Source organism: Vanessa cardui, chromosome 4, assembly GCF_905220365.1.
Source record: "Vanessa cardui chromosome 4, ilVanCard2.1, whole genome shotgun sequence".
In the NCBI taxonomy this organism is placed as follows: Eukaryota; Metazoa; Arthropoda; class Insecta; order Lepidoptera; family Nymphalidae; genus Vanessa; species Vanessa cardui.
Genome location: NC_061126.1, coordinates 7,637,676 through 7,659,438, shown reverse-complemented (window position 1 = coordinate 7,659,438; position 21,763 = coordinate 7,637,676). Strand labels below are relative to the sequence as shown.

The 21,763-nt window shown below is 31.0% G+C and overlaps 1 protein-coding gene across 1 annotated transcript; it reads left to right on the top strand.

The window, feature by feature from the left end:
• Positions 1-11,813: 11,813 nt before the first annotated feature.
• On the top strand, positions 11,814-16,881 carry LOC124544428 (ankyrin repeat, SAM and basic leucine zipper domain-containing protein 1). Its single transcript, XM_047122965.1, has 8 exons — positions 11,814-12,047; positions 12,199-12,316; positions 12,730-12,858; positions 13,183-13,409; positions 13,736-14,010; positions 14,433-14,684; positions 15,346-15,574; positions 16,716-16,881. The coding sequence occupies exons 1-8, from the start codon at positions 11,970-11,972 to the stop codon at positions 16,869-16,871; spliced, it is 1,464 nt and encodes a 487-aa protein (XP_046978921.1). The 5' UTR covers positions 11,814-11,969; the 3' UTR covers positions 16,872-16,881.
• Positions 16,882-21,763: the final 4,882 nt, after the last annotated feature.

Below are 21,763 nucleotides of genomic sequence, written 5' to 3'. Positions count from 1 at the left end.
TAAACAACGTAATGTTTAAAATCAATTTGCTGCAGAGGGTACTCAATTGGAAATTCGTAAGAAGCTATTTCAATTTATCGTTCAGATGTTCACATATTATAGTATGACTAATTTAAAAGCTAATATATCACCTATCGAAATTTTCGTCGTATATTAAAAAATTCTTATAAATATCCACATACGTGTTTAATAGACAATATACGCTGTATACTTAATTAAAATGATACCGTAATTATTTGTTCTTAAATTTAACAGCTTAAACAGCTTACTTCACCATCTACAAGGTGTTGATGGAGTTTATATTTAACCTTTACCTACTACTACTGACATTTAAAATATTATAACATTGTCCTTATTCAAAAAAAAATGTCATCGTTCTTAACAACGTTTTTGTACAATATGCTTGAAAAAAAAACAAATCGTTTCTAACTTTATCATATGTTATTGATTATATATATTTTTATATTTACTAATAAAATCAATCTGTATATTATTAATGTTAAAGTAAAAAAATTGATAAAACAGGCTATGTAATAAAACTTTTCCTAACTTACATTCGTTAATGATCTACTAAAAAATGACAGTCAAAATCAACATCCAAATTGATTAATGATATTATATTACTTTCTAATAAATAACGTAATTGTTAAAAAACCAAGTGACAATATGTAAACACATCGCATTTTACGTATTTAAAATTTTGTCAACACAATGAGCTGTGGGAGTATCGTAACACAATGGATTCGGTATGGATTGAATTATGGAAGAGGCGAAACTGGGCCGGTGTAAGGACAAGGGGGGAAATGGAAAATGTGTGTCGCCAAGTTGCGAGCCTAACAGCTCCTGGACAGAGTACGGGCTCCGATAATGGATTGATCAGATACTACTCTCGAACACTACCACCACGGCGCGCCGCACACAAGTAAATGTATATCTGATTTGACTTACCCGTCGTCAATAACACTTATTGTTCCTTTTTGTTTATCGTATTTACGAGTATGCTTCATTTATATATCGTAGACGCATATAAAAATACTTTTTAAATAATCATATTGCTTATTTGAACAAATATGCTTAAAACTAGATTGGACAATAAAATCTTGATTAATACAAATTTATTCGAGAAACTAATTATTGTATATAAAATACATTATGTATTTGCTGGTATTTTATTATAAAGCGATGCAACTGAGAATATCTGGTTATCAATATACATTGTAATTTAATTTGTACCATTGCACGTGTTCACTTCTTATTAACGATGAAAGTTTAGTATATTTTTGTATTTGGGTGTGCTGGAACAAATCATTTGATTAGACAAGAATTAATTGATTCCTCTAGTTCAATAAGAAAGTATTGAAAAACTATATCAAATAGGAAATGATATGGAACACATGAAATGGGTAAACAAAATACAAAACCGAATAGCTTGGGTAATTGCGAGCCGCATGAACATAAATTGTAGAGATTCATTTCTTTACAAACGTTGAGTTAAATACAGACCATATATAGTAACGGCTATACAATAAAAGAACTCACTGAGGCTACAGTCGCTAGTTCATTATCCAAATGGACTACAGCTATTTGATCCACTTATGTGATTGCCTGCAAGCATTATCTCTCTTCCACTGAATGGAAGCCATAAGTCTACCTCGTAACTCTCTCGTTTCTTACAATATTGTTACGATATTGTATTAATACTTTTATGCGCATAACTAAAAATATATTAAATATTGTGTTTACACAAATAAAGTCGAAAATATTTGTAATAAAATAAGTAGCCTGTTTATTGGCAACATGTCAATGAGACATCAACTGTAGAAGGTGTTATGTTCGTGATCAGATGGTAAGTCATCGCCGACGACCAATCTCAGCGTTGTAAGAAATATGAACTACAAAGGACCTCGTCTATGCTATGTGTTGAGTTGTGTGCCTGTAGTTCACAAGCTTACTTACCCTTCAAAGCAGAACACAAAAATTGTAAGTATAATTCGGTGGCAGAATCCAAATAGTTTCATTAATTTCATCAACACAAAACGAGTATGTTGATAAGGTACTACTTTATATTATAATAAAAACAAAAGACAAAATAAAACAATACGCTCAATCAAATACTTAAATACTAAATATATTTACTTCTAAATAAATTGATATTTGTCGATAAGCAAGACCCATTTACATTCAATGGATTAAGTAATTCAAATAAGGCGGATCCACGTTGAAATCAGCAGATACGAGATAATGGTCCAATCCAATCACTTAGCTTGTGAGTCTTAACTCAATAATTTACAAGTAGCTATTCCTCTCATTTATTTCTAAGTTTAAAGCAACAGGGTTCAACATCATACCAGTTACCGATGTTTACAACTTCATAATAAATATGAAATAAATATGTATTTTTTTTTATTAAATAACATAATATTTCTTTCAGAGATATACAGCTATAATTAGCATTCTATAAACATAATGTCTACGTATTTAAGTAATAATTTATGCTCAAAAGATGATGGTTAAAACTGTTTATTTTATGATTTTCTATTTCCACGTCGAATTTTTGCCTTTTACATTAGTGCCACGATAACCTTATTAAATTGTGTTTACATTTTCACTTAACGATTATATCTGTAAATTGTCTGTAATAATCTTCCACCGTAAATCTATATAAAGTATATTATTTCCTTTTTTTGTTTTTCTTGTCTATCTTAGCAACTCCTTCATTTACCAGTCTAATCCGGAATCTCATTTCCGATACAATAATTATCGGAAATAGAGCGGAGATTATTCTTTTGACCCTTTGTATAAATGGATGCAATTGTCATAAGCAATATAGTAAGGCCCCAAGTTGGCTTTTGCTTTAAGTACTAATTAATATTTTCCATGGAAACCACATAAAAATGTTTCTGAAGTTTACTTTTTAAATTTCCTGCCGTAATGAGAAGTTTTATTTTTTATTTCATTATTTGCTGCGTGTGCATATTTCACATCCGAAGCGTAGTCTCAAGTTTTAACAAAGACGCAGATTCAAGTAGGCCGCGGAGATTTTTCTAAATCTTTCGTCTTCTATAGGGTTGCGAGCTTCTGTCGGCTATTACTTACAACGCAATATCAAATTGCTTTCAATTTATTTCGCAATTGCCGTCTTTGAGTTTCGCTTTGTAGGGGCCTCTGACGTCGGTCCGAGGCAACAATAAAATGTATTCGTCTCCGGAATGTTTAATATGGGGAAAAGTTTAATAACGCGTCCGGCGGGCAGCCGAGCGACCGGGCGGTCAGCGCGCCTTACTCGGCCCACTGCGATAAATCAAATCTCATACCTTCAACGCTGCCCTATTACATTTGGAAAAATTTCTTTGGACAGATTGAAAAAGTATACCATTACATTGAACATTAATTCTAACAAGATTTTTTCAACATTATATCAACAATTAATGTGGTTTTTTATCACGTATTCATAAAAAGAAAGTTGTTATACCTTATTACAGAATGTTGCTAACAAAATGTCACTGTGGTCAATCTGATAAACTAGCCTTACAGGAAATATACATCATTATTATGTTCTATACAACGCTAGGTCCAAGATTACGACATACTTCAGCCCTTACGTCGTATATTGCTCATGTAACTGTGAAACTGAACATTGCTAACTTTTTTAATAAGACGTCATTGTCATTAAGTTGAAAGACGTAGTGGAAGTCGAAATATGCAGAGAGAGGGGCAGGGACGGCTGATGTCTCAATCGACGGCAGGCTCAATATCACTCATGTAATTTACAGGATTACTATTGACGCTTTTTGGTGTTCGAAACTCACGTTAACTATCTATTAATTACTTGTAATTTCCACTTCACCTAATTTTCGGTTGCTTTTGCCGTTAAAATGGTTATTTGATAAGAAAATCTGTCTGTCTATCCCTTTATATGATTTGCCAGTGTTTGCAATACGAGCGATTGCAAACGCTGGCTGAAGCCGACAAGATAGATCAAAATAATATAAGACAATATTGCACACCTAAAAAGGTCTTCAAAAACAGGCCGCGATGGTAAATGTTTATCTCTCAGGAATAACCCAAAATATCTTTTACTTTTTATGAGAAATAATGGCTTATTTTCGAAACATTTTTCAAGCAATATAGCATTAATCCTTATCCAATAAAGTACTTTTAATGCATTGTGCATTTAATATATATCATTTTTATATATATCATTAATATATTTTCGAAGATATTACAGATTCAAAATGCAGGGACATAGCGGTATGTATGTAATGATATTCTGTAGTAAATTTACTATCAGAATTATACCTGCGCAAAGCCGGGGCGACATAAATATTATTTTAAATAACTTTACACGAGATCTTTTAAAAGAAACATTTAAATAAAGAGTTATAATAAAATTAAACAAAACTGTAATTGAACCAAAAGAAAAGACAAGTTCAAAAAAATTTTTTTTATCTTTTTTAATTACTTTAAGCTTTGTAGTAAATAAAGCATACCTTGACAAAAAGGATGCTTATAGATGTTCCAATGAGTGCGCCTCATGTCAACGCCAAAGTTGCCCTAAGGCATCGCATCATTAGCAAGCGGCACCTGAGGAGTGCGGATCTTGCCGTCTACTGTTATCACCAATTGCCAAGAACTTTAATCTAGATACCTTATTTACAAACCATTGCTGCTACTAAAAAATATTCAGATCAACTTTTAGAATATCAGCAGCAATGTATGGCATACAATACAATTGTTTAGGAACGTTCAGCGGAGATACATTTGTAATTCGAAACGCTATGACTTGTGGGCTCATCAAGACGCAACAGACGAAGCTCGGCGGCCCTGGAGGCCGTCGGACACAATGGCTCCCTGACGTTAATTAAATGTTAACAAACGCCCTCGTCGTCGCTTAATTGGAACTGCTGCCTATTATCCTTACCTTCCGTCGCGGAGAATGACTTCCAAGCTTAAGAACCACACTTCAGTTTTCACTCTGCCTTCCTTAAAAATTGCGAGTGACTCTTTTGTTAAAACATTTTTACAACTGTGTAGAGTTTCAATGGCCATTTTTCACAATATTGTTTTAATTAAGATTTAGCGCCCTCAATAGGATACTGAATACCAATAATTATATATTTGTACGTAGCATGTTGTGCATAAGTTTAAGTAAGGGATATAATCCAAATTATGAAATAAAATGGTACTTGAATATTATTAAAATGAAGTGCTCAACTCTGGTACTAGTTTTAGATTTTAGTTAGTACATTATCGCATTTGTAATATGTAAAGATTATTTTTACAATATGAAACGATTCATATTTGATAGTTTATCTAGTATATAAAGAATCAAATCAGTATTTACATGATTAAAATAAAAATGTCTTTATTTTAGAGATGAGATCAAGTTTTTAGGATTTTGTCAATATATTTAATAATAGATAACATATTATAGTACAGCAAACGTTAAAGATTAAAATTACCACATACCTTATGAATGATTTAGATACAAATTTCAATGATTCTCCTGCAAAACAGCAATAATTTATGTATTCGGGCCTAAACGGTTAGTGCCAGACGCCTGTGTTATTACACGTACAATACATATAACATTTTTTTTTTGTAGTTCCAATGATTAGTAGAGCATCGTCGGTGTATGAAAAGATTTATATTAAATAATCATATACTTGGGTCTCGTAACAAGTGGTATACATACTTAGTATATATTAACAACAGTATGCATATAAATTATCGTACATATAATGTTCTATTATTGTCTGTTGATATAAAATTAGTTGAATAATAAGTATATAAAATTTGTAATGATTGTAAAATAATTACACATAATAATGCTTTGTAACAAGCAAATTTACAAATTTATCACTCTTTGGCGATATCGGTACACCTATTGTAATGCTTTTTCAAGCACGGCCAGGGCACCGCTAAAGCCGGAGGCAGCTGCGTATCAAAATTGATGATAAAAACCTTTTTTTAAAGTTCACAACGCGTCGTTGGATCATGGGGCTTAGCCAAAGTAACATCGCTTTATAGCGAAAAGATACTGAAGTTCGCTATCGTCTCAGAGATAACGATAACAATTTCCTAGCCAATGTACTACCACTGTCGCGATCGTTGTGGCGAAACTGATATTCGCTAAGAAACGAATATTTAGCTGTCATTACATTATTTTATTTGAGTACCTATACAATGTTTTTTAACAATCATAATGTAAGTTTTTTTTACAATAAGCTGGTTATGTCAAATGAATGTTTCAAAAAATATTTGTTGATTTTTTTACGTTGACTCAGTTATGGAATAAAAATAATCGTTGTAAAGGTAGGAAGACTTCGTTGAATTATTGAATTGTTGCCTAATTTTTTAATTTTTAGACTGCAATACGACTGTTCGACTATGTTGTTCAACTGTTAAGACTTCTCCTTGTTTTTTTTTAAGTATTAATATTAGTAAGTGTCACACATCGACACAATATATTTAAAAAAAATTGTAATCAGGAAATATAGCTTGCGCCTTAGATTATGCCCAGCATTTTTTTAGTTATATTAGATAATTTATTACCTACGTCTAAACATTTATAAGGTTAACTGTTAATTAAAATATACTAATAAATAAAATTTTATTCAAAATCTTTATTGTGTCTGAAAAAGTATTTTTTTTAATTCATTTATATAGCTATTCTTCTAAACAAAATATTGCGCATATCCTAGCTTCGAATTTACTCATTTCCATCGTCATTTGTGGTGGTACTTTGTCGCACAGAATGGTCTTCATTACCTTCAAGACCACTGGCTGGTATATCACTCAGAGGTGGTATTCTAGCAGCTACTGCGATGTTGTGTAGCACACAACAGGCATTGGTGATTTTGCTAGCCATGTCAGGGTGAAGAACTCTGTGTCAAAGTAAGTTTATTTAAGTACAACAATCAACAACATTGTACTCACAAGCACCTTAAAACACTGTTAGATTCGTAATATATATAAATTTTTACCTTCATTTCCAGGGAAATTTCAGCGAATCCTTTTAATCTAGCATGATATTTTTGATCGTCACTTAATTTCTGGAATGTGGCTTTATTTAGCCTGAAATGTTGTATGAACAACAACTCTGGCATATCTTCAATTGTTTCCAAAATTGTCTTTGTCGCTTCTACCATATGTTTTCAATGTGTGCAGCACACAAATAAGGCTTTTTTTACTATTTCAACTGATAATTATTAAACATGCCTAGTTAAAATATCAGCTGACGAATGAAATCGGCCATTTTGTTTCGATATCTACAGCATCTTTGTATTCGCTTCGAAAACTTTTTTGACAATCGCGATCGCAACGAAGGCGAACAAAAAAAGTGCTGCTTGTCTACGCATTTCTATGGTAACGACATGGATGACGTTCGATAACAATTCGCTAATCTATCGTTTCGTAATTAATTTTAACATTGTCTACCAATTTGTGATAGCGATGTCGATTGACCACGTGATTTAACGTGACTTATGTCAATCCCATACATTTTGTTCTTTTCTAACTTCGCTATCGTTTTTTAAATGTTACTTTGTCTAAGCCCCCATATCATCTTCACAACGAATTGCGGAATGTCGAAATGTAAGATAATCATTATATGAATATGGTTATGTGATTAGAATGTCACTGTCAATGGGTAAATGTAAAGTATATGATATACCGTACTGGATGGCTGTACGGTACGGCTCCGTGACGTTTAGAGTTTAGACGTGGATGGACCTGGTGTGTGAAAGAAGAGTTAATCTTTCGTGGTAGTAATTAGTAAGCATTTTGCTGAATAAATAAAAAAGTACTAATTATCTCTTTGAAATTATTTTAGTTGCGTTAATTTTATACCTACTGCTCATAGGAATTTTAATTTCGATAGCAATAATACATCTAAACACACTACTAGATACACTCACTGGTGTTCAAAAACCTTATCTAATAGCATATTTTTACTATTATATATTACTTATATATTTGTAAAATACCATTACATATAAAAACTTTCTTTTTTTTAATGATAAAACTAGGCTGACGAGTAATTGGGCCACCTGATAGTAACTAGTCACCACCATCAGTAGACAATGGCGCCGTAGAAATATCAAATCATATCAACACTGAATACTGCTGTTTAGTTAACTAATTCCAAGTTCATATTTTGGTTGTTATTTGTGATGATATGTCAAAAAAAATCTCAGTCAATACAAGAAAAATAAATACAGTCACATATGTCTTAGGCATAGGTAAAAGGCGTTTTTCAAAATTCCTTACTATTGAAAGTGACGATCTTTCATCCAAAGTTTCAACTTCTTAGTTGGTAATTTTTCAAAAAATATTTATTTTAATTAGAATAAAACTTAATAGCGATTTACATTTTCATTGATAAATTTTTAAAGGACCTCCCCTTTAAAAATCTCTTACCTAAGTAAGACTTCACGACTAGGTACCATTGCGATTACCTGTGCAAAATTACATTCTGTTAGAACCACCGGTTCAAGCTGTCTGTTGTATGTCAGTCAGACATTTTAAAATTTTCTAAGTAGATTGCACCCGCTCGAAGCCGAGGCTAGTCGCTAGTATAAACATAGACATATATTATGTGTTTGTAATACATTATATACGCCGACAAATAAAATGAACTGGATCAATGTACGAGTATTGCGATTTCTTCCAAGTTGCAGTCTCGAATTATTAACTTATTTAATATTTTAATGCAATACCCGAAATATCCATATTATTTATACTTTTTAATAAGTTTTCGTGGTATAAAGATAAAATCATATTTTCTCGAATATTTTCGTGCCTTTTTTAATTTTTGCATCTAGAAATTTACGTCCGTGCTTTGAGTTGTATTTATTTGTGTCGTCTCGCTCCGTTACTTGTGTATTAAAGAGTTATATTCATATATTAAATATACAATCTACATAATTACATTTACGTAACTGTTTATTATGCATACCAGAAATAAAACAGACCCAAAAATATTACAATGAGTTTAAACGGCATGCTTAATTTGCTTGAAAAGATTGCTTTTAGCACAATCTAGATTTTTTTTTCTTTTTTTTTATGGTATAGGTTGGCGGACGAGCATATGGGCCACCTGATGGTAAGTGGTCACCATCGCCCATAGACATTGACGCTGTAAGAATTATTAACTATTCTTTACATCGTCAATGTACCACCAACCTTGAGAACTAAGATGTTATGTCCCTTGTGCCTGTAGTTACACTGGCTCACTCACCCTTCAGACCGGAACACAACAATACTGAGTACTGTTGTTTGGCGGTAGAATAACTGATGAGTGGGTGGTACCTACCCAGACGGGCTTGCACAAAGCCCTACCACCAAGTAAGTTGGATAAGGTCTACCTTACACAATTAATATTAAAATGAACCTATTTACCTTACTTAGTGATATGAATATCCTTATAACCATAAGAATATATAACTGAGGAGGAATATTTACGGAATAACTTAAAATATTGCGTTAATTTAAGACCTCTTTGTCAATCACGTATTTCATTCCTTTAAAAATGACAATTTCCATACAAATTTTCAACACCTGCTTCACCTTTTTACGGGTATTATTTTCCAAAATTCTACTTAGTAGGTGTCTACTCAATGAATAGATCCTTCTAACTTTAATAGTTTACGCTCGGCGATGATGAATCAGTCATATAGGACAATGTTGTTTTATATAACTATATAGAAAACGGGTAAAAATATCCCACTACATACGACGTAACGTAAAGGATAATGAAGGATTATACTTTTCCAACTCAAAAAAAAGCAGACTGCTAGTGCGAATAGAGTGCTGCTACGGGTTACATAGTCTAAAAACAGTAAAGGAGTAGGAGAAAAAATTAGCCGAATGGTATTGGGATATCTTATGTACTTTTTAATAGGTAGGTAGATTGCGTCTTTGTGATACAACCGTAAATTCGCGCCGTCGAGTTGTAGCAATAAGAAATACAATCAAGTAACTCAACCCTGTTTTTGTCAGCTTTTCGAAAACGGCAATATGTCTGCTACTCAGAGCTATTTTGATCTAATGGTCCCACGTCAGACTGGCTAAAGCAATATTGACCTTGAGGTTGAAGAAGGAGGATGTTAAATTACCTACCCTTCTCAGCTGTGACGCGATATTGCAACAACTACGTGGTACACTATCGTAGAGCTAGAGTTTCGTTATTACCGCACGCACAATGATTACCGCTCGTTAGTTGTTGTGCCTTGTTAGTGTCAGTGAGCGCGACCCCATGTCCTTGTCGTATCCTACCTAAATAATCTTCGCCGCCTGCATCATAAAATCCGTGCCCATGTAAAACTCATTTTCCAGATTCGTACAGGTATGTACTTGCTGATTTCTTAATATCTAATGCTAAAAAAACGATATAAAACAAAACAAAAATAAAGAACATATTACTTAATCTATAAAAAAAATGAGGAAAATAAACAATTTAAACATGATAATTAACATGTTCTAAATAGGTGTACCATTCAGGTTCCAAACTATTTTGAAATATTGGGGAATTATAAAAAGGAATGATTTAAATAGTTTAAGGAATATTTTGACGAACGATCAAAAACTAATAGAATTTGCTTCAAAACCTTACAACCTGAGCCCTGTAACCTGATATAGATTTAAATCACCAATAAAAAGACTAAAAACGGTTCCGCTGTATAATGAAAGCTTTAATACCTGAATCCTTTACTAGTGATATTTTTGTAGAGCATTGAGTGTTTCTTTAAGCCACACATTAAGCAGATCATTTCAGGCTAACAAATATCGGATATATTTACTACGTCATAAAATTATTAAAAACCGAATTTCATTTTTTTTATGGAATAGGTTGGCGGACGAGCGTATGGGCCACCTGATGGTAAGTGGTCACCATCACCCATAGACAGTGAAGCTGTAAGAAATATCAACTATTCTTTACATCGTCAATGTGCCACCAACCTTGGGAACTAAGATGTTATGTCCCTTATGCCTGTAGTTACACTGGCTCACTCACCCTTCAAACCAGAACACAACAATACTGAGTACTGTTATTTGGCGGTAGAATATCTGATGGTGGGTGGTATCTATCCAGACGGGCTAGCACAAAGCCCTACCACAAAGTAACTTTATTTGCAGTTTTAAAATATAAAAGCACTGAAACATATTTAACAAATATATTGTATGTGGTATTGATTGTAGACCTAGATACTACTCTAACTCTACTACTACTCTACTACTAACTCCTTAAGTATTCGTTTATTTTTGTACAATAAGAATTTATACCGATCAAAAGATAAAGTTATTTTAAAAAATTTTAGAAAGAATAACTATTTAACTTTATAGTAATAAATTATTATTAATAATAACATTCAGTACTTCATATGAATAATAACCAAAACCTAAACTTACTAAAACTAATAATTTTATATGTTTCAAAATAGTATGTCCGAATTGCGAAACACCCCAAAAACACATCTCGCCAAAAGTAAATATGACAGGCAATCGGGATCTTTTGTTTAATGTTCTACGCTACAAGGTATTGATGGATTATTCAATAAGTAGAGTAGGTTTTTCGCGACTCATAACTTCCAATTTTTGCATTTATTTAATAGTTATACATTAGCAATCACTAAAGTATACTGTAAATTAGCGAAAATAAGATAATTAATTAGACTTCCAAATCTGAAAAAAGCAGCTTTACCCTTTTAATTAATATCGGATGTATCTGAATACATTTTTTACATTATTGTAAAAGTAATGGTCACACTTTTTTAAAAATTTGGGTAAAATATACGTTCTGATCTGGCAGCCCAGCTACATGTCAATGTCGTTTTAAACGTCTTTAAAACAAACATCTAAATTGGAAATACCGAACCCAATATTTAACATTGCCTAGTAATGTGATATTGTGCATTTGAAATTTAAAACTCTAAGTAACTCTAAGTTGTTAATTAATACTTGCAAAAATGGCAAATTTTAGACCAGCTGGCTTATCCGACGATGATACCGACAGTGATGATGATTACGGATATTTTGAAAAATTGGTAAGTTAAAATAAAAATTATTATTCATTTGTATAAATGCAAATATATGCTAAAATAAACGAAAAAACTTAAAGTGTAAACTTATAATTTACATTGTAAGTAATTCAACTTTCTCTGATTGTGGCTCATTTTTAATTTTTATAAATTTCAGAATCGAAATCAAAACATTGTTAATCAGATAGAAAATGTTAAACAGAAGACAGAAACAAAATTACAGGAAGCTATCATAAATGGAAATGTTGAAAATGTTGCTGATATCATTCACATTGGTATATTCATATAGTTTTTTATTAATTTTTTTCTATTATAAGATACTAAAGAGCAATATTAGTATTACATTGTTACATAGTACACCTCACAATGTATGCCAAAACCTACATTCATTTATAATTAAACTTGGCACTAGTACAGTAGTAAAATGAAAAGATTCAATTATTATTACAAAAACATATTAATTTGACTGTTATTTACATAAATGTTATTTATATAAACAAAAATATTTTTTGCATCTATAAACAGTCTATGTCAGTCTTTTGTACTTAAGCTTATTTATTTTAATAAGAGAATAAGAGTTATATAACTTAAACCCAGTTTATATTTCTACTAGACTTATTTATTCAAATTGGAAACCAATTTAATGAAATGATTTTTTTAGTTTTTGTATGTTTTTTGCATATTTCAGATCTCAAAGATGATGTCAATACAAAGCTTGATAGTGGTTGGACCCCATTGTTGCATGCATGTTTTCACGGACAAGAAGAAATTGTTCAATTCCTACTGGATAAGGGAGCCGATCCTAATGTGCATGCTGGTTTGTTTATTAACATTTATTTGTATTTAATGTATAGTTCATACTATTCATTACCCAGAAAGCCTAGATGATAGCTAACACTCTCTGATATATGATAGAGTTTTTTGAGAACAATAAAATGTTATAAAATAGAAACTGTTCTATCTTTAACATTGGTTTAAATGTTAGTATACAAAATTAAAAAGGCTTGGTTCCTATATATTAAAAAAGTAAACTAACTTATTAAACTTCTCATTTAAAACAAAAACACAAAAATAAAGCTACTAAATACTGCCCTACATATAAAAATGTAACAGTTATTAAGTTAAATTTTATTACCGATAGATTCTCTCATGCCTGTGACAATGGCTTGTGCTAATACATCTGCAAATGAGACCACAGTATTCAATATTGTGTCAAATCTGATAAAACATGATACCTTATTAAATATTGGAGACAAGTATGGTGTCACACCTCTCATGAAAGCAACCATCAGTGGTCGTTCATCTGTTGTTAAATTGATTATTGACAATAAAGTAAATATTGAGATGAGGGATTCTCAAGGCTGGACAGTAAGTTGTTATTATATACATTTTTGTTCTTATTATAAAATAAATGCAATATTTTTAAATTTTATACAACATTTAAAAATGCCTGCCTTATGTACTGCAGATGGTATCAGATTCCAAATTTTAGCATAGATACTTTTAAAAATTTCGGTAATTTAGTAAACTAATGGCTTTCATTATCAAAATATTTGTTATCTAATTACATATATGTGGGATAATTTAAATTTATCTGTCTGATGAACAGAATAGAACAATTTATATCACAATTTTTTTTATGATATTAAATTAATAAAGTTTCTTGTTTATTAAAAAAAAATCCCTATTTTCAGGCAGTCTTCTGGGCTATTCACCACAATCAACCAAAATGCCTTGAAATACTCCTGAGTACTGGTGCAAGATTAAAAATATTTGATATGTCCAATCGTACACCAGAATCAATTGCTTTTACACATGATTATGAAGAAATTCAAGAAGTGATATCAAAATACACTAAAAAGTCAAATGAAAACAATGAAGATAAAAATAGAAAAGAAATAAATAAACAAAGTAGTGATTGTTTGAGTAGATGGCAAGATTATTACCCTGGACTAAGAGATGAAAATAGGTAAAGAGTCTATTAAGGTATTACATTATTTAAACTGGTAACACTTTGTTAATGTAATGCAAGTTATCCTGTTGTATTTAAAGATATGCTAGTCCAATATGAAAGAACTATTTTCCTCAATTCCTTTTGTTTGAACATAAATTGGTACCTGTGCAAAATTTATTCATGCACATGCTTTGTTGAAAAAAAACCATGATTTATATTTTAACTTCTGTATGAAGCTTTTAATTGATAATTATTCATCATGTATTCATCAGTAATAATCTTAACTTATTTCACTACTTGTCTATATTTATTTTATTATTATGATTATAATAGTAGTATAACTATAAACTTATGATTGAAAAAAAACACTTTTGTATGGTATTAAATATGCTATTTTATTAAATAAAAATTAATTTTGCTCTTTTTTATTATTCCAGGCCGAAATATTCAAATGAAATATTTAACCTGTTATATGGCATGAACTGTGATCGTTTAAGTAGAATATTTGAAGAAAAACCAATGGATTTGAGGAAGTTTCTACTTCTAGAAGACGAGGATCTGATAAAACTTGGCATTGATATGCCTTTCGAAAGGCAACGTCTGAAACATGGATTAAGAGAATTTCATAAGCGAGGTTGGAAAGTTAACTCAGTTGCTGGTTTGCAAACTAGAAAAGATAATGCTTACAGGTAGCCATATTCACACCATTAAATAAATTATCCTATAATATATTTTCGTATTGACCATGTATTTTTCTCTTATGGGTGGAAAAATGAAGCGATTGGGAGTGATCACCTCTGTCCAAAGACTTACACTTCAAGCAATATAAATCACTCCTAACACCATTAACCATGGAATCTAAGTTAGTCTAAACCGTAACACAGCAATGCAAAGCTTGAGTTTTGGTTGGCAGACATGCTAATGGGCTGCCAAAAAAAAATGGTCATCACCACTACATACCACATAGATATTGGCATTGTAAGAAATAAGCTATTTAAAATTTATTCTAATCATTGATGTTTTTTGAACTTTTATTAAAATACGTAATAATTTTAATTACGACTAGCTGTGCCCGCGACCTTGTACGCGTTTGAATAAGTATTATTGCAGCCTAAGGTACTCTTTATTATATCAGTTATTTGCCAGTGAAAGTCCCCTCAAAATCGGTCTAGCCTTTCCAGAGATTAGCTGGAACAAACAGACAAACAGACAAAAATTGTAAAAAATTTTATTTTATTATATGTATAGATATTTTGAGGGATAATTTTTGGACACAAAGCATACTGTACCTATAATCACTTTAACTGTAGTATATAATTGTAATATAATATTTTTTCTTTTTTGGTACAGTATTCTCGATTGTGTAAATATATTGGGGAATCATTTACAACAATTATATATTTTGGAATCGACGCTCGCATACATTCTGCGCGGTTATAGCCGAATTCAAAATCAAATTAAATTCGAGCCCCCAGACTCTCCGACCATACAAAAACTACAGAGCGCAGCGAAGAAAATGACCGGTAACATCAATAATATCAGGCGGGAAATAAATAGTATGAAAAAAATACATGCAAAGGTAAGTCTCAGATGCCTTTTTCTAAGTTTTATATTCTCATACCACAAACAATACAGACATAATGTTGTCTTAAATTTTCGAGATTATTACACATTAAAATAAAACTAGTTTTAACGGATTTGAATCGCGTATATTAATTATTTTTTAGCATCCCGACGTTTCGAGCACTTTACAGCGTTCGTGGTCACGGGTATACTGAAATTAAAAAAAAAATAATATACGCGATTCAAATCCGTTAAAACTAGTTTTATTTCAATACAGACATAGATAGAAGAGTAACCCATAAGGATTTCATGTGACAAATTTAGTATGCACAAATCCCCTGAGTTCCAATAAGTTAGCTCTCGGTTAGAGGGGATGATGGCAGCATATTTTAGCTCTTTTGACTCTAGTGAGACTATAGAAACTAATAATATCATGGCATCCCTGATGCTCTCTTTGCCATGATAACAGTTGTTCAATCTAAGACATGGATATTTGTGTATTGATTAATTAATTTGACGGTGAGGTTGGATCTCCGAGACGTTCAAAATTAAAATCTACTACTTGTATATATGAATATACTAATTATATATATGTTATGCTACTTATTTTGTCTGATTTGTTAGAGAAACAATCATAAGCACCAATTGCTCGCATCGAGAGTATTTGTTTGCCAAGCCTTACTAATTTAGAAGGTTTTTGTTCCACAAAATCATTTCGGCTGTCACTAACTTAGCTCGGCCAACTGAAATCACGTCTATCCTTTGTAGTAATAAAATTTCAATCGTTTTTAAAGAAGATGCTAGTACTGTTTTCTATCTATGTTTATTATATAGTCAAAATTTTAAAAAATATTTCGGATTTTTTTAAAACAAGCAGTTATTTTATGAAAAATAAATGAGATGAGAGACAAGTATTAAATACTTAAATAATTTGGACTAAATATGGTATGGTTTTGAATATAGGGTCTCAAATGATAATTTACATAAATCAACAATATTTTTTACTTTTAAAATTAAGAGTTCTTAACCAATTTCCTATGCAGTTCTTAACTATATTCTCTTTATTTTATCACATAACAAGTTTTATTAAAACTTATATTAATCAAATACATATGTATTTTTTTAAATAACCTTATCATTTTCTTCTATCATTTCAGTTAAGCAAAGACAATTTGAAGCCAGTCGATCTCATTACGGAAAAAACCACCAAAGAAGTAGCATTAGGATTGTTTACCGAAGTGGTCGTCATTAGCACACTAGGTTTCCTCCTGTACCAAGCCAAAAATTTTGTAACAAACATGTTACATAAATAAATGTTGATTTTTTTTAAACACTTTTTTAATTTTAACCCTTCTTCTTTTGGGTCGCTTAAATATTGCAAGTATAAGATTAAAAAAATAAGGCTTAGAGGAAATTCTATAAGTGAACATGGTTGGGTCCACTTTTAAACATAAATTATTTTTAATCATTATGATCAATAGTCCTGTTTCTAATATTCTATCTATCTAATAGTCTTGTTCCAAAATTTTTTTTAGTTGAGCAGAGACTTCAATCATTCGTAATCAGATTAGGCATGCGTCTCAAATATTTTTATTTTTTTTCGGAATTAATTAAATTAAATTAATGGAAGTACCATTGGTAAATTAATATCTCGTTTCCAAAAACATTTTGAAAATTTGAGTATTAATTATATAGGAGTTGATAATTTAATCGTTTGTCGCTTGATTAGCCGTCCTTTGATTTGTCGAATATTGGTAATTTAAAAAAATGTATACCGCTTTATTGAGACTTATGACATAAGTGCCAATAAAGCTGTGTGCATAATCTTTTAGAAAGCAATTTTGTTACTTAAACTGTGGTGCATTAATATTAATATTTATTGTGTGACAGACTACGAGTTTAAGAAACAAAATATATGTAAATCGCAAAGTCTGGCACAAAACAAATTTCTGCATCATGACCGCATATAATACAAGCAGCGTAGGCAATGGGCATTAATTTCTATTCTAGTCTGCGGCTCATAAATTGAATTTTATTTGGGGCATACCGACGGGATGCATCACTATGATGTAAGCGAATCCAACCTACATTGCAACATTGAAAATTACGACCGGCTTTTACTAGCAAACATGAGCTTCGACCTTGTCATATATTTGCGGAGTTGAAATCCATTTGGCAGCTGAACTAATGCGCTCCGCGGTAATTATTAATTGCGAGTCGTAGCGTGTCATATTATTTACAATCAGTGAGGTTTGGCGGTTTGCATAATGATTTTGATATATATCTCTAATTTTATAACTACTAAAAATATATCGCATGAAAATAGAATCATTTAAATTTCGAAAATCAATAAATTTGATCGATCTAAATGTTTCAATCATTATTATGTTTTCACAATACGATTTGATAATTAAAAAAAACTTTATGAATGGGTTTTCGTTTAATGGAACGTTGTTCACCTAAAATATGGTAAAACTAATTTATAAATATAGTTTATTATATTGAGGAAAAAAATAGATATAATTTAGAAAAAAAAATAGGGAAAAATGTAACCTCTTTGTCGATATCTTATCTAGCTTGTAAAGCTCTCATGTGTTGTTAATTAAATAATTCTTTTTCTTCTTCTTCTTTTTTTTTTAGATAAAATAATTACTTTTCAAGATATTTTAACAATGTATATTGATGTCATCATCATAAATATTAAGTATTATTCTTTAACGAAGGCGAGCCTCTGAGATATTAAAAAATAAATAAAAAAAAAACCTTCATATACAATGTTGTCGGTATTCTTTTGCCATCTTGAAGCTTAGTCCTCTCCTGCACACTATAATATCTTGTATGCCATGTTAATGAGCTTGTGTTAAAGAACACCGACGTGAAGAATTAAACTTATACAAAGGGCAAAATGCTATAAAATCAAATACATATTTCCCATTAAATAAAGTTTAGTACCATGTAACAGGATGAGAAAATTAAGTTGGATAAGATTTATGAAGTTACAATGTAACCTTGCCTTCATAGAGAGGTTTATTAATTACAAACTATGAAAAACTTTATGAGTAGCAATTTTACTTACAAATATACTTATGCGAAGCCATATTTTATAAGTTATATTTACTAGCGCATCCTTAGCTATAGCAATGTATTTTTAGGGTTCCATATTCAAAGGGTAAATGTCTAGCCATCCATCTATCAATTTCTCTCATCAACCGTGATAGTTGGATACTTTAATTTTTTACAGATGATGTGTTACTGTTGCCACTATAACGAAACAAAAACAATAAAATAAATATGTTAGTGGGGCTCCAATACAACAGAATAAGAGAACAAAAAATGCGCTATGTATAATGCTTCCGGAGTATTTAATTAGGTATACATAGTAATTGTATGGTACAAAACTGTCTGTGTATCTCGACCATTATCTGTCAGTCAACTTTGAAAGTCTAAGCAGATTGCTTTTAACGATGGCTGCAAAAAAAACATTAATAATGAATAATTACCCTATTTGAATATCAGAAGAAATAAAAACAATATATTCATTATTTATTATATAGATTCGAAATGGACCAATGGTAAAACGAAGGTTGAAAATTTCAACCGAGGCAATTTTGTAAATCAGTCGTCTCGTTCTCGGTGTAAGGAAAAAATTAAAAAAAAAGCCACTTGCTCGTTTATCCACACAATTCGCATTGAACTGAACTTAAGCGTGGTAGATTTAACTCCAAACCTTTCCCAAAATAAAAACGGTCATAGCTCAGCAGATATATATCTATCTTCTATTATTAAAAATGCGAAAATAAATCTTGTCCGTCGGTATGTTGCTTTTTCACAGCTTGAACTCGAAGGAAGCAGTCTTATACTGCTACTTTTATATGTCCAAAACCTGACGATAGATCCCTAACACGTGAGCAAAATCTACGTAACCGCCTAAACATGCTTTAAAATGAACTTGTGTAGAACATCCCATATCTTCATCAAGGCAATACGTTTTGTATTTACTTACAAATAAAGGGAAAAAGACAAGATTAAGAAATACTGTGAACGAAGTTGACTGATTGATTAGATTATCATAATCGTCTTAATATATTAGAACTAAATTACTTATTTAAACCGAGAACTAATAATACGGAAAATTTTTTAGCTTTTATCCACTTATGAATTGGTACCTATAACAATTTTGAGTAGAAAGAAAAAGAACGGTATTTACGGAGTTTCAAAATGAACATAACAGCCGTTAAAATAGCAATCTAAACTATCTGGGAAAGTTTTAAATTACACTTTACACGTAATCTATATGAACAATATTTTGTTCTATTGGGCAAAATAAATTTTATTCTATTGACTCAATAGTATTGAGATAAATCAGACTAGCGGTAATTGCAGTTACTATAGATAGATTATCTTAATTGATATTTGCACTATGGCTCTCTTCTATCGCGGCTGTGAATGATTGCCTTAGCTAGAATCGATCAGAAACTCGTCATCATTCTAAAGTCGGAAAGTACTTGGTATTATTAGTGGAAGTACAAAATACATTGCTATTTAAAACACCTGTTTTACCTTAGACCTACCACTAGGTATATTTTAAATCAACTCGATCGAATCATTAAAAAATAAAGGATGGGTACCTAGATCAATTCGGTTGTATTGTTTTAGATTTTTTACCTCAGAACTGCATCATTTCTGAACCGATTTGGACAATTCTTTTATCTTCTGGATGGTTTTTCCCAATTTATTTCATTTAAATTATTATTATTTATTTGAAATTAATTAAATTGCTATTTATATGTTTTTTTTAATTATTACTATTTGTATGAAAAGATCTTTTGTAAAAGAATGTTTTTCACTTTAGTAGTAATCATCACGACGTACCCTAGGTACACATCTAACCAAAATGGTCTAAAAATTAGAACACGATAATATTAACGGATAATTTCGGGGTATAACCCAGACAAGAACTACGGATATTTCATATGTTTATAATTTGTCTGAAAAATTATTGGTAGGAAAAAGACTGCCATGTCAACCCGCATTGAAGAAGCATCGTGGAACAAAATCCAAACGTCTCGTTAAATGTAAAGAGCGGACAGATTTATGAATGAATACACAAAAAGTATCCGTTGAGATAAATATATCACTTTAACATATTTGAACCAATGCCACAGCAAAAATATATTTGATAACGGGAATATTAATAAATAATGTTTTGCTTTGATGTGGGGTAAGAGTCCATTAAGATTACGAAACGATTCTGATTGTTAATTTAATTTACCAATAAACTTAGAAATTAACAATTATATTTTTAATAGATTTTAATCTTAAATTAAAATAGGTAATAATAAATGTACAAAATGTTTAATTTTTATATTTGGTCTAGCCTTCGCCCTAAGCGACATTTAAGGGAAACTTACCAACATGTTATTCATATATAATTGCGCCTTTCTTTCTATATATAAGTCACCTTACTTATTGACCTATCGCGACGCGACCTTGTTGTTCACTTCTAAATTATTCAGGCGTCCCTCCTTACTCCACTAGTCCTCCCTATGGTTAAGTCAAGCCGGACTGATGAGGGGCCGTGTGCGTCACCGTTTTATAAAATATATTTTTATACATTAACCTTACCTTGTCTAACGAATTGAGCTTTAAATTAAGATGAAGACAAAACTACTACTTGTTAGGAAAATAACAGCAAAAACAACATAGTCATTCCACTAAACGATGTGTAACTTCACAAATGTGGTTTAGAATTTCATAATAGCCTTAGTTATATAGGAGCTCATTGTTTAAAAATACAATGAACAATAAACATTTCGCTAAGCACTCTTACATCACACTACTTGGAAACTACTAAGGAAATTTATACTAAATATTTTACAAAAACCATAAAATTCTTTAGAAATAAACATGTTATGAAAAGGATGCTAATTTTTTCTCGATACGGCCCACTTTACAAGTGGGCAGTCATTGGCATAATGTGATGCGTAAAACCATTTATTTTGCAACCATGAGGTTTATACATAATTTATACCTTTAATTTTATTATTTACTGTAGCTCGTAATCAAATTTTAAAGTCGATGTTTATCGGTACAATAACTAATGAATACACTATAATTTCACAGACAAACTATAATATATCTTTTATAAAGAAGAATATAGTGAGATATTTAATCTGTTTTATTAAAAAAAAAAAAAACACTTAAA